Source organism: Chenopodium quinoa, unplaced genomic scaffold (assembly GCF_001683475.1).
Source record: "Chenopodium quinoa cultivar QQ74 unplaced genomic scaffold, ASM168347v1, whole genome shotgun sequence".
In the NCBI taxonomy this organism is placed as follows: Eukaryota; Viridiplantae; Streptophyta; class Magnoliopsida; order Caryophyllales; family Amaranthaceae; genus Chenopodium; species Chenopodium quinoa.
The window spans coordinates 5,840,859-5,855,375 of NW_018742309.1; the positions used below are offsets into that span (position 1 = coordinate 5,840,859).

At 36.1% G+C, this 14,517-nt stretch overlaps 1 protein-coding gene across 1 annotated transcript in view; it reads left to right on the forward strand.

Annotated features, from left to right (window-relative positions):
• Window positions 1–433: 433 nt before the first annotated feature.
• The window catches only part of LOC110688664 (transportin MOS14-like), a 33,347-nt gene continuing 19,263 nt past the window's right edge, over window positions 434–14,517 (forward strand). Inside the window, exons 1-11 of the mRNA XM_021865399.1 lie at window positions 434–955; window positions 4,410–4,508; window positions 4,700–4,924; window positions 5,005–5,124; window positions 5,360–5,443; window positions 5,632–5,691; window positions 9,080–9,208; window positions 9,341–9,402; window positions 11,804–11,860; window positions 12,008–12,131; window positions 12,625–12,759. Coding sequence (XP_021721091.1) covers window positions 734–955; window positions 4,410–4,508; window positions 4,700–4,924; window positions 5,005–5,124; window positions 5,360–5,443; window positions 5,632–5,691; window positions 9,080–9,208; window positions 9,341–9,402; window positions 11,804–11,860; window positions 12,008–12,131; window positions 12,625–12,759 — 1,317 coding nt within the window. The 5' untranslated portion in view covers window positions 434–733. The remainder of the gene's footprint in view (window positions 956–4,409; window positions 4,509–4,699; window positions 4,925–5,004; window positions 5,125–5,359; window positions 5,444–5,631; window positions 5,692–9,079; window positions 9,209–9,340; window positions 9,403–11,803; window positions 11,861–12,007; window positions 12,132–12,624; window positions 12,760–14,517) is intronic.

Here is a 14,517-nt window from a genome sequence, read left to right on the forward strand (position 1 = left end):
TATGGCCTTGTTTGGTAAATGACTTTTGATTGACTTCTGACTTTTGGCTTTTCATCTTGGTCAAACAGCAAAAAAAAGTGATTGGTAAATGGTTTTTTTATTAGCTAAAAAGCAGGCTAAAAATAAAAAGCTAGCCTTACTAATTTTTTGGTATTGGCTTTTGGTTTTATACAAATAAAATTACTTACCTATCCCTACTTTAAATAATTAATATTTAATAATAATAATTATTATTATTTGCAAACCATATCACAAAGATAATAAAATATACAAATACCCTTAAAAGTCATTTTTATATAAAACAACCAACAACCAACTTTATCAAACATATTTAACAACCAACCGTCAAACAACTAACATAAAAAGCCTATACAAACAGCCGACCACACCAAGAGAAACCGCCAAGTGTCAAACAAGTTATATATTTATTATTTTTATAGTTGAAGTCTCTTCAGATTTTGCTTCTAACACCAACCTTTTTTTTTTTTTTTTTTTTTTGAAACTTTTTTCTCACTTCAGTGAGCATAGCATTAGTGAGGCAGTGACCACCAATAAGGCACCTCCTCTTCATAAACTCAATAACCCAATAGAATTACTAGCACCCATTAACCGTCAGATCACACCTAAGAATTACAGGCGTCGTCTTCTCCGCCTATGATTATAATCTCTTTCATTTTCAATTTCAATTTTTTGAATTGAATTGTAAAAACAAACACCCCCTTAATTTATTTTTATGGATGAACTTCAAATCCAGGTTGCACAAGCTGTTAATGTATTGAACCACGATTCTCAATCTTGTAATAGAGTTGCTGCTAATCAATGGCTGATTCAATTTCAACAATCCGATGCTGCTTGGGAGGTTGCCACTTCTCTTCTCACTTCTTCTTCTCACCTCCCGCCTTATTTCTCCGATTTCGAAGTCGAATTCTTTGCTGCCCAGATTCTTAAACGCAAGGTTTGTTTCTTTGTTTTTTTCCATTGATTATTTAGCTTTTTATTTGGTTTTTTTGATTTGGGTTGCATGGGTATTTTGAGATATGAAATGGGTGTCTTTTGATTGCTTTTTTGTCAAATGGGTTTTGTGAAATTTGATTGTTTTAGTTACTTTATCAATGATATATATATATATATATATATATTTTTTTTTTTTTGATAATGAAGAAATTTTTACATAGATTTTACATTGTGATTTATTAGCTCAAAATTGTATTATAGTTAAGTTTATGGAAGAGTGAGGACATGCACCTTGGTGAATTCGAATTCTTATGTTATGATTATGGTGTTCTCCAAAAGGGATGGCTAGCTCCCATTTTAGGGAGTATGCAAAAAGAAGTGAATTTGAGTTCTTTTGGTGAATTGCTTTGGGTGCTTTCCTCGTCAACTGAAATTAGATGTGTGTCTACTCTATCTTTACTTGGTGTTGTATTTAGGCCATATATAAGAATGACTGTTCTTTATTGTTCTAAATTGGACTATTTGTGTGTTAATTGTGTGGTTCCCGTCACAAAAAATAAAAGCAAAATTGGCAGGTGCAAGAACTTTGGCTTGTACTTTGTTTGGAGAGGGTTTAATGGTTTATCATAAGTTATAGTTTGCAAAAACATCGTGGCATAAAATATTGCTTTCTTCCCGGTATTTGTGCTTTGTATTAATAGCTGTGAGACAAGGAATACTTATATTGTATCATTGTTTGCTGGAAATGAATTTTGAAAGCATGGGTGCTTTTTGATTCTGTTCACCAATGCTTAACAAGCGCAATCACTTCATGCTCACTCTGCTCTTTTTTGTGCTACTCCTTTGTATTTTGCGTGGTCTTCAACACACATGTTTGACCAATTATATTTTTAATTACTTACGAATGTAAGTTATGATAATTAGATGTTTGGATACCAAGCATTGTAACGAATCTAACAAAATCAATTGATGATTTTCGTTTTGTATGTAAGTACCAATAGAAGGTCAAATCTTTTTAGTTTGACCCAATGAATAGTAAGTGAGTAGAAAAAAAAAAAGGAGGTAATACCTTTTAGGAGGAGTAATAGGAAAAATTTTCAGGCGTGCTTTTCTTTTATTTGTAGTTTGTGGCTGTAATGAAATTGTATTAACCTTCACATTCAGGATTAGAAGTTTAAAACTACATACATGATACATCTATGCTTTGCTTCTTTTTGGACATACTTTGAAGGTGTTAGCAAAGTGTGAAAGGCAAGCAATGCTCTTTTACAGATCTTCTCTAAAGGACTCTTTGCGCTCTACTTTTTTTATACTCCCTTTCTCTCGGATTACTTACAACACTTTCCTTATAAAGCCATCCCAAATACCTGTAACATAAGCGCTACTCAACCATTCAAACGAACTTATCAATGTAATTTATAAAGGGGTAATAATGATCTATGTCCTCTATTCCAAATTACTACCTCCATTTCTTATTTATGTACAATATTACCATAATTTGGTGTTTTCAACAATTTTAAGTTGGTTAATTATGGAGGGTGATTGTGTAAGTGGTGGTGGTGTAAATTTTGCGGTGGCTGTGCAATTATTGCTGGTGGGCTTAATTTGTGAAGGATATTAATATGGGCAGTGGGTAGTGGGGTGGTTTTTGTTTTTTTTTTCTTTTTTCTTTGCCACCGTTCCTTAAAGAGTGTTCCAAAACAAAGTATCATCTAATTTTGAATGGAGGAAGTAAAATACTATAATTTGAGATTTTTAAAAGGACCAAGCCCCTTTGAGATTTTTGATTGGAGATTAGTTTAGGTGTGATGTTGGCGCCTTGTGGCTGGAATTAAGTCCTTAGAGTATATTGATAGAGTGTACCCTACCCATGGATCTAACAGAAGTACCCATGGATTTAACATAGGTTAAAAAGGTTGAAGTTGTTGAGCTGTTCGGGAATACGAGGTTCAATATTTCAGGATAATATACAAAAGCGATTATAATATAAATAAGCTCATGGCCTTGTAATATCATTCTACTTCTTTCTAGTAAGGACCCTTAGTATCCATTTAGCTCAACTTCTTTCTAGTATGGACCCTAAGTATCCATTTAGCTCAAAATAAACAACTAGAAAGAAATTACGTAATGTCCACAACTTCAAAGTATCTTCCGTATAGTGTTCACGCTACACTAGAAAGCAATGTCCACTAGAGTGCAACTATAAGTGTTATGAGGCTCAATCACTTTGTTAAATTTGTTATGGGCGTAGACAATGCATAAAAAAGCACAAGGCTCACCAAGGTGTTTAGTTCCATGTGCCTTAGGTGTACCTTAGTGTGCTTTGGTGCACCTCCTTGAAGTAAGGCTCATATTATAAAGGATTGAAATTTGTGGAAAAATTGTTGTGCGCTTCAGCAAATTCACTTTCCCTAGACCGCAAAAAGCGCATGACCTTTAACTCATGGAGCCAGCGCACATCAGGCGTGCTTTTTCAAAACACTAGGCGTAGATAGTAAATGAATTAAGCTAAAGATAATATTTAAATGAACTAGAACTTCTATATAAACCAAAGCCTTAATCCAAATAAGGATGGGGTCAACTACATTTATTAAATTTTTTATCTTCATTTCTTATGAGGGCTATATGCTATTTCTAACTCAGTTTCTTCATACCGTTTTGAATTTCTTCTATCCAAGTCTTGTTTGACCTTTTTCAACTTCTTCTAAAATCCTTATATCCTTTGCTTTCCACTTTCCCAACACACTAATCTCTTGTCTCGAATTGGAGACGCTAATGGGGCTACCAATACATTTTATGGTTAATGTTGCATATATATAAAACCAATGTAGCCGGTTCTATCTTATCTTATCTGCTACATCTTCTACTCCAACCTACCTTGAATATATTCATTTTGATTTCTATACTTTAAGGTGCTCCCTTACCCATCTCAAATTCTCATCATACATTTCTATTAAATCTGTGGTCTTTCTTAGATGCCCACGTCCATATAGAATACTTTTCTGTAACTCTAATGGTATTCTCTGGTTGCTCATTCATTTGAGCCATCAACTTATATGAATAATTTCTTGGTGACTTTCAATCCTTCTACAACATCTACCAAGGTACTTAAACATGGCTAACTCCCTTACCATCTTATGTCGCTAAATCCTTGTGACGCTCCCTTTCGGTATCTAATTGGCATTCAATGTACTCATATTTTCCTTGGCTCAATTGATCCATCTTAAAATTAACCCTGACTTTAGTCTCATCCATAAAGCAACATATACCAAAATATGTTAAGCGGATAGACTATGTTAGTTTGATTTGAATCCACATCTATAGAATCTAGAACCTTAATGTTAGTTTTGCTAAAATTGATTAGACAGCAAAAACTTGAAGGCCGGAATTTGTGGTGGATCCGAAAGTTTCTGCTGTTTGATTACACTAATTTGAATAATAATTTTCTTTGGCAGATACACAACGAGGGTTACTACTTACAATCGGGAGCAAAGGATGCGTTGTTGAATGCTCTTTTGGTGGCTGCTAGAAGATTTAGTTCAGGACCTCCACAGGTTTTTCATCTCTCTAGTTTGAATTTGTTTGTCTGTCTTGGTTCTCAAGGAAATTATTAAGTTTTATCAACAATTTTTGAAAGTTTCATGTAAATTTGCTCTTGGATATCTCTTATATTGGCTGTAAATATGTTTTTTTTTTGTCTTTTCTTGGCAATATAATTCACTGTCAGCCCTATTCTTCTTGGCAGCTTTTAACTCAGATATGTCTGGCACTCTCTGCACTTGTGCTCCATGCAGCAGAGTATAGGCAACCAATTGAACAACTTTTCTACAATCTTCAAAATTTTCAAACACAGGAAAACGGCAACGTTGCTGTTTTGGAAATGCTGACTGTTTTGCCGGAAGAAGTAGTTGAGGATCAAAGTACTGATAGTAGCATAAATTTTGCACAGAGGTCTCAGTATACTAGAGAGGTGTTTCCTCAGTCTGAACTGGCATAGCATTTGCTTTTGTGTACTTTCTGTCTTGCCTCTTATGAATCGATGAAATGCAGCTTTTATCACATACTTCAATGGTCCTTGAGTTCCTGAGGCAGCAATCAGAGATAAGGTTCGAAGATACCAACCAGATGCATGAAAGGAATAGGAAGATATTGCGGTGCTTACTCAGCTGGGTAAGATCAATGTTGTGAATATTCCACCAATGAAACTTTGGTGACCGGACCAAGCTGCTCTATCCATTTTCTATTATATGTAGTTAATCTGACCATTGCTATTAAGCTGGGATTTCATGGCCATTTTCGGATGAGTTATGACTGGTTATTATTACATTGGATAGGGTATAACTTCCATGTAGCTTTGCTTATTCATTGCAGTTAGTCAAATCAAGCTTTGTGTTTTCACTTTCAGGTCCGAGTTGGATGCTTCTCTGAAATTCCTTGTGGCTCATTGTCTTCTCATCCTCTTCTGAATTTCGTGTTCAATTCTTTACAGGTTTGTTAGTCAGCTCCTTAACTGTTCTATGTTTGGTGCTATTATCCCTCAAAAAAAAAAAAAAAAAAATGTTTGGCTCTATTAGATTATGTGCTTATTTATTTCACCTGTCCCTTAAAAAAAGAGGTCGGGGAAAAATTGACTTAACGCAGAGGTTTCTACTAATGTCATTTTTTTCATTTTCTTAGGTTTCATCTTCCTTTGATCTGGCTGTTGAAGTTCTTGTTGAGCTTGTGAGTCGCCATGAGGTATTGCACTCTTTTTTTTTTTTTTTTTTTTTTTTTTTTTTTTTTGTATTAGACTGCTGAAAATTGTGTCAAAATCTAACTTGATTTTTTATATTCGAATTGGATAGAACTTATTGGTTTTAAGACTTTTTTTCTTGTTGAAAATTCTTATTAAAATAACAAGAAAGTTTTGGTTGAAAATCCCGTAGTACATACACCATTGTGTCAGGTTGACTTATAGAGGCTTGGTTTCGTAAGTTGAAACTCTTGTTGCAAATTTTTAAATTTTGATCTTAAGTCATTGTAAGCTACTAAGCGGTGGATATAACTTTTGATTATGAATCTGTATCCAGAAGAATTTCATTTAATGAAAAATATTGATCTCCAAGAAAAGAAAAATTCATGAGATAACATGATGGTATTGCATAATATACAGGATAATCCAACCTGAAGTTTGTACTTAGAGGTAACTAATGTGTTTTTTAATGTGATTACTGTATGCTAGCATTGCAGTTTCTTATACAAGGGCAACTCTTTGCTTTATTTTAGGAACCTTCTGATAAAATTAGTTATCCATATTAAATTTAATATATTAAAACCTCTATTATGAGAAACTGGGGTACTTAATAATATTCTAAATTTAATAGGGAATTATGGTTCTTATATGATTTGTTTTCTTTTTCCAGCAGTGGAAATCAGCTTACCATATCTTTTAAACCCATCATTGGGGTTAGAATTTCTTTGAAAAAAGTACCATAGACATCTTTCGAGTTAATATGTTTCAAATAAGGTTACCCTATGATCTATGCAATACCACATCATTTGCCCATGAATTTTCCCCCTGGAAAATAGAACATGCGTTTTCTTGTAAAATTTCTTCTGAATTTTCTGTTTTCTCTTACATTTGGGAAAAAACTTAGAATGGACTAGAACTAACATTGACAGGCATATATGATGTTTTTGGCTCTCCCTTCTCTGATGGCTGTTGTTGCTTCTTTTGATGAACTCTGTGAGAGAGTAGTACCCAGTTTTTGTAATAAACTCCCTTCCTGCCTGAATTTTTTTTCCTACCAGCTTTAAAAAACTTTTTCATGTCAAGAGAACTAGGGGCTCATATCCAACTGTTCACGCATGTGGCTGCTGCCGCCGACTCTCTCTAGTTTTGACAATGCTACTCTGGTTTATATCATGTCAGTTTCATCTTGTTCTTCTGTCACAAAGGATTTTAACTAGAGCTTCAGTGTTAATAAAATACCCCTAATATATTTTTGATTAAGACTGCTAGGTATGGAGTACCTAGACTTGTAGAAAGTCACCATTCAAAGATCCTAACCTATGTTACTTGGACTCTTCATTTCACCTCTCAGACATGGGTATGACAATTGGATACTTCATTAGACCGATATCTTGGTATTTTTTTTTACAATATAACCGAGTTGGACACTTGCACAAAGGTACTAGTGTCGGATATGGGTATCCAAATTCGAGTAATCCTAACGTAGTGCTGTTCTAGCAATCGAAACATTTTTGTATTTTTTTAAGGGTTCAAAATGGAAGTGAAATCCATACTCTCCCTTTTTTTTAATCACTAGAAAACGTAAAAAAAAAAATCAAAATCCTAGACCTGATCCGACCTAATTCTCTCGAAGCCTCTCCTTTTTTGATTCTCTAGTGTCAGTGGCCATGCACCTTGTTGCGGTCGACTTGCCGGGAAACTAGTCACCAACCTCCTCTATTTGGCTGTCATCTCTATTGTCAAGTGTACTTCCAGAGTATGTACTCAAAGTTGCTAAAATTTTATCTTATCTTGTCATTTTTTTGTAGTTCTTGTTTACGAGATTCAGCCTTCCTCTCTTGGGTGAATTTTTCCCTCACAATTCTTTGTCTGGTTCTATTCTATATTCTGTACTTATATCTATGTGGTCCACAGTAACGATACACGCTGTAGCGAATAGGTTGGTTGTTAGAGTGTAAGATTATTAGTAGCTTTTCTAATATTGGACTAGATATGTGAAGTGGACCATAAGGATTGTTTCTTTCACCTAATGGGCTATGTGCCAGCAATATTAGTTATTAACATAATATAATTGTTTGTGGTCATGTATGGACCTATCAACCAACCAATCAATCAAAGCCTTAATCCCATAAGTGGGTCGGCTACATGAACCAAAAGTGATTATTCCGTGTAGTCATCGACAAAAATCTTTCTCCTCCATCCCTTACGATCTAATGCCTCATCCTCATGCAAATCCATATACTTCACGTCCTTCCTAACTCCTTCCAACCAAGTTATTTTCGGTCTCCCTCTCTCTCGTTTAACCCCTCCATGGTCCCACACTTCCACTCTTCGTACCGGGTGCACCATCGGGTCTTTGTCTCACATGTCCAAACCAACGCAGACGATTTTCTCTTAGTTTGTCTGCAATGCTTGCCACCCCACTTTCTTGCGAATAACCTCACTTCTGATTCAATCTCTTAGAGTGTTCCCGCACATCCATCTTAACATGCGCATTTATGTAATCTCCATCTTTTTAATATGCTCCTTAGAAGCCCAACATTTTGTACCATAGAGCAACACCGGTCTTATGGCAGTCATGTAGAATTTTCCTTTCAACTATAAGGGAATGCTTCGGTCACATAACACTCCCGTGGCCGCTCTCCACTTAAGCCACTCTGACTTAATCCCGTGGGCCACGTCTTGATCAATGTCACCATATTTCTCGATGATTAACCCAAGATATTTAAAACATTCACTCAATCAGCCGATGAATTTTATTTTTTGATAGTCAACGTGTGACTTGTATAATTTGCAATAAGCCAATACTGTTTAAAGCCTGCTTTAAGAAAATAAGCAACAGGATTTATTAATGTACTTCCTATATTCTATATGTGCGAATATGTATCCCGTTTCCTGTTATTTGTGATATGTTGGTCTTCTAACCCTTTTTCTGATCCCTTGCTAGTTGCTACCTGGGCTGTAGCCTTAATAGCACAGTATAGATATGGAATTTGAGCAATTTTGCATAGTATCTTTGACAGTTTTAAATGCTTATGAGTTATGACTGAAAAGATAATGATAGAATTCAGATTCATATGCTGTACTGCTGTGGATCTGGTTTTGATTGATTAACTTTATGGCTTGTTTTTCTTAATGCTATTAACTGCTGGGGGAGTTCTAAGAAGCCTTTTTGGCTGTCTTACATGCTATCTTGGTTTTCTCGCTTTTCTGAGCTTACTTTTGTTACCTCTTTTTTGTTAAAAGGTCCTTTGGTCCTCCAGAATCGTATCTGTTTCTTTTATCAAGTTGATAGAGGCTTTTGTACCGCAGCTACTAACTATACTCACCAATCCTTTGATGTCCAGTAATTCTTGGTTATCTTAATTAATTTATTCTTACTTGGCTTTGTAGGATCTACCTCAGGTTTTATTGTGTAGAGTTCAGTTTTTAAAGGATGCTCTACTTCGTCCAGCACTAGGCAACGGAGATGAAAAAATTATTAGTGGAATTGCATGCTTGATGTCAGAAATTGGTCAGGCTGTAAGTTGACAATATCTTAGTTATAAGTCTAGACTTGTCTAATTCTAATTTTTTGTCTTTTTTATTAAGGTAATATTGTAGAAAATCACCACTGATACAAATTTTTTTTCTCCTCACCTTGTTTTCTGTTAGGCACCCTCTTTGATCGTAGATGCAAGCTCAGAGTCTCTGATCTTAGCAGATGCACTGTTAAGGTCTGGTATCATTTATTAACTTGTTTCTCTTAGAATCAAAGGAGGTGATTTGCATCTTGCAATTTACCTTTTGTAGTTGCATAATTGTTCCATCAATGACATCACTTGCTTTCTTCTTTAAGTTCACTCTCATCTTATCTTTCCTATCTGTTTTTGAATGCTGTACAAGTAAATCCTCAATTAGCAAAATTGACTAACTATGCCTTCAAATGAAATAGAGCTTTTATGGTTATTAAGGTGTTGGAAGATAAGGTTATTAACAATTATACTTTGTTTGTGTGTCATTCATTGTCCTTTTCATTTCTGTATGTTTCAAATTAATTATCCTAAGCATTCATTTTCTTATTCATTTAATGCACTGCTTGACTAATAACTATTCCTGATGGATTTTGTCCATTAAACCCTTTTTTTTTCTAAAAGTCAACTAGGTTATTATGAAGTTTGAGATGGTGAATGCATAAATGCTAACAATACTGAAAAATTGGAAGGATTCAACAAATTAGGAACACGGTTTTAATTTAGGTGCAGTTGCTTTGCAAATTTAATGCTGATCTTCTTCCTAGAGAAACATGGGGGGTAGTTTCTGTGCCCTTTCATGATTGTAGTAAGCTCAAAAACCTTTATAATGCAATTGCGATGTGGACATGTGGTCATGCAATCGAGATTTAATTCCCTGGGTTGGAATGAACTAGAGCATGGAATGTCATTTTACTACAAGTAGGTTCTGTACCACCAATGTCTATGCACACAAAACCTCTTAAGCTTCTTTTTTATTTTCCCTTTTTTCCCTTCTTAGCATGCATTCAATGTATGGAACAAGCTGTAGCTCAAAGGATAATTGCTGAACAATAAGAGACGATAAGATGCTTGTTATGTAAAATTACATGAAGAAAGGGAGCTTACTTTTTTTCTATTTCGTGTATATAGTGTCTGTTGGAATTGAAAGATTGTTGGAGGCTTAATAAGCTTCTATAAGGGTGCTTATTTCAATTTGTTGTAGAATAAGCTTTTATACGGGTTCTTATTTCACTTCTTTGTAGAATAAGCTTAATTATATGCAAAGGAATTATTTTTAAATTAGTAAGACATTGTAACCTAGTCACTTGAATATTTTTAATCAATCAATCAGAGCCTTAATCCCATAAGTAGGGTCGGCTATATGAACCAAAAGTGATTATTCCGTATTGTCATCCACAAAAATCTTTCTATTCCATCCCTTACGATTAAATACCTTATTCTCATGCAAACCCATTTGCTTCATATCCAACCTAACTCCTTCTAACCAAGTCATTTTCGGTCTCCCTTTACCGTGTTTGAGGTCTCCATGATCCCATTCTTCCACTCTTCGTACTGGTGCACCCTGGGTCTCCGTCTCACATGCACGAACCAACACAAACGATTTTCCCTTAGTTTGTTTGCAGCAACACCCACTTACGTGCCAATAACCTTATTTCTGATTCTATCTCTTAGAGTGTTCCCGCACATCCATCTTAACATGTGCATTTTTATAACCTTCATCTTTTTAATGTGCTCCTTCTTAAAAGCCCAACATTCCGTACCATAAAGCAACACTGGTTTTATGGCAGTCCTATAGAATTTTCCCTTCAACTGTAAAGGAATGTTTTGGTCACATAACACTCCCGTGGCCGCTCTCCATTTAAGCTACTTCGACTTAATCTTGTGGGCCACATCTTGACCAATGTCACCATTCTTTTGGATGATTGACCCAAGATATTTAAAACACTCACTCATGGTCAAATCCTTTCCGTCCAACCTCATCATCACTTGTCCCCCTCTGTGTACCGAAGCGGCATACCAAATATTCAGTCTTATTTAGACTTAGCTTAAACCCACTAGATTCCAACCTTTGCCTGCATTGCTCCAATTTGGCATTAACCCCATCTTTAGTTTCATCCACCAAAACGATATCATTCACAAACAACATACACCATGGGACCTCATCTTGAATAGGCATGGTTACTTCATCTAGAACCGTTGCAAAAAGAAAAGGGCTTAATGCAGACCCTTGATGCAATCCAAGTGTAATAGGAAAATCTTTTGTCAATTCAACACATGTCCTCACATTTGTTGACACATCCAATACATATCCTTAACCAGGTTCATGTACCTTTGCAGGATACCTTTTTTCAACATTACCCACCAAAGTACCTATCTTGGCACCTTGTTATAGGCATTCTCTAAATCAATAAAAACCATATGGAGGTGTGACTTATTGATTGATGTAGCTGACCCCACTTATGGGATTAGGCTTTGATTGATTGCTGTAGCTGCCATTAGTTTGTGGTGTGACTGTATGAGGACTGTGTAAGAAACCCTTTTGCTCAATAATGTAGAAGTTTATGTTTCTACATAGAACTACTAATATCGTTATATATTGCAGCTGTGTGGCTTTTCCTAGTGAAGATTGGGACATTGCAGATTCAACATTGCAGTTCTGGTATAGCTTTTTTTTTTTTTTTTTTTTTTTTTTTCCTTTCTTTTTAGTGTTTCTTATTTATTTTATTTGGAGGGGGAGAGGGGGGGGGGGGTGGGTCAGTTTTGTTTGTGTCTAAAAAACTAGTCATTTTCCTTCAATACATTTCAGGGGTAGCCTTGCCAGTTATATACTTGCTATCAATGCGGATGAGAGAAAAAGAAGGGAACATATAGAGAAAATGTTTTTCCCTGTGTTCTCAGCCTTACTTGATGCACTGCTGCTGCGTAATCAGGTTTTATTTTATTTTTCTTACTTTTACATGTTCTCAGCTTATTTTCATCGTTTCATGTATCCCTATTTAGTCCGGATGACATAAAAGAAGGGAACTTTGGGAAATGTTTTTTCTCAGGTTTACTTGATACTCTTTTGCTGGGCTTACTACAAATTTAGTTACTTTCTGGCCTTATGAACCTCATTTTCAGCATGCTAATCACTTCTGTTATGCTGTATTGAGGCTAGTGACCTGTGTTGCAGTTCACTTTTAGCTTTTTACAGGTTGGATTGATTATAATAATTTGCATGTACCTTATTACACATGCTGGGTTTTCTAGTCTATTCAATAAATCTATTGACACTTTTTCTACTGCCTTTGGTTGGATGATCTTAATGGTAGTGCTTGACATAGTATATTTTTGCACACTTAGGTCATGAACACCCCTTCTAGTATATGCTGATTTGGAATTGTCCAATGACTCCAATCGAAAGTGCCTTTTTGTTATCCACAGATTGATGAATCTGCTTATGATGGAGATGGTGGAAGCAGTGAGTTGCCTGATGGTCTTGCAAATTTCAGAATGAACTTGGCTGAACTTCTGATGGAAATTTGTCACTTTTTAGGACCTGCTACGTACATACAAAAGGTACTTGAAATTATCTTGGCTCTTCATTTGCGCCTTTACTGTTATGCAACTATGTATAAACATAAAAGGAGTCTTTTCCCCAGTTAGCTGAAAGTTAAAGAAGTGTATCCTATTGAAGAATAAATAAGGTCTATTTTGCCTGTATATTCACAGGGAAATTGTAGCCCTACCTTAGATTATAGTTGTCATATGGCTTGTAAATTTTACAAAGTGCAAGCGCTTCAAGGCACAAGTTTCTAGCCAAAGCTGATGTGCAAGGATGCATATAAAAAAATTTCAGGCTCATTTTTATAAAATTGGTTTTATGTGTTCTATCAGAATGTGCTTTTGATGTGTGCAGATATGGTTTGGGTGCTTCAGCTGTAAGTCATGACTGCGTCTTTGTAATTAGGCAAATGGATGGAGGCACTGTACTTTTATATGGTTTGTTTGTGGTACCTGGTAGCGCTTTTTAATAAAATTTCTTTTTGATGCCTAATACGATTGGCTTGCTTGTTCAAAGGAGTATACGTTGTCCTCTTAGCAGTCGTTTGATTAACATAGGAACTAGAAACTCCCATGAAAATCTAATTTATGGAAATTAAATCCACAATCAAATTCATGGGAATTTCCTAAGGTAGTGTTTGGTAATCTTAATTTCATCTGAATTCGTTAATTTCAATTCCGGGAATTGTAATATGGAAATTCAATTTTATATGTTGTGTTTGGGAAATACTTCGATTTGGGATTCCAAAATTTCAAATTACACCTACTGTTTGAAGAGTCCGTGAAATTGAACTATGGAATCGACCATTTTCAATTGCAAATAGGAAAAACATCCCTGTAATAGACGGGGGAGCCTCCTCAACCGAGTCCTGCAAAACAATGAAAGTCAACTGCCTCGTTCAAGCCAGTCAATAGTGTTTAGGGAGAGAAAGTTTGTAGAGAGAGAGAGATTGGAGAAAATTAATTACACGGCTAATCTGTGCTGATTCATATTTATAGGAGAGGATTCACTGACTTGATTAAGGTTAGGATTAGGGTTAATTACACGGCTAATCAATGAGTCACCTATATGGTTGGCTGATTCACCGTCCCTCTGGCGTCAACTTGTAGAGTGCTGAGTGGGCTCTATGCAGACAAGTGATATGACATGCCGATCATGAGGAGATCGACGACGGTTTCCAAATCTACAATGGACGGACCTAGCCACACCGATGGGTTGTGCCCTACGGCTTTGTCCTCCACTTCGTCCGGGGGACATCCTGGGGTTGTGCCCTTTGATTGTTCCGGGACGCATGGCGTCCTTGATCTTGTGGCGGCCGGTAAGAGGGCCCCGCCTGGTTGTTTTTCATAGCTTCGGTCAACAATCTAAGGGTGTCTTGGAGAGTTGTGTTGACTGTTTCGGTCAGCTTTTCCAGATCTTGTTTGGTCACAGGTTGCTAATCTCCTTTATCAATGGGTTGTTCAACCTCCATGTTGTCACCTTGATCTTCACGGTTGGATTACTCGTTATTCCGTAACAGGGTGGGTGCGATTGATCTTGGGTGTGATTCTGCCCACCTACGTTTTGAGAAGGATCGGTTCATTAAGTGGTTACCATGACTTTTTGTTTAACGTGTCCCCACAGGCGGTGCCAATTGTTTCTGCAATAGAATTTCGGGATCTGTGGTGTGGGGGAGCCTAAGTCAACTGCCTTGGGGGGTGTTCCTGAGAAGCTCCTCCGACGGTTAGCCAACGGTGTTTAGAGAGAGAAAGTGGAGAAACTTAATTACTGGT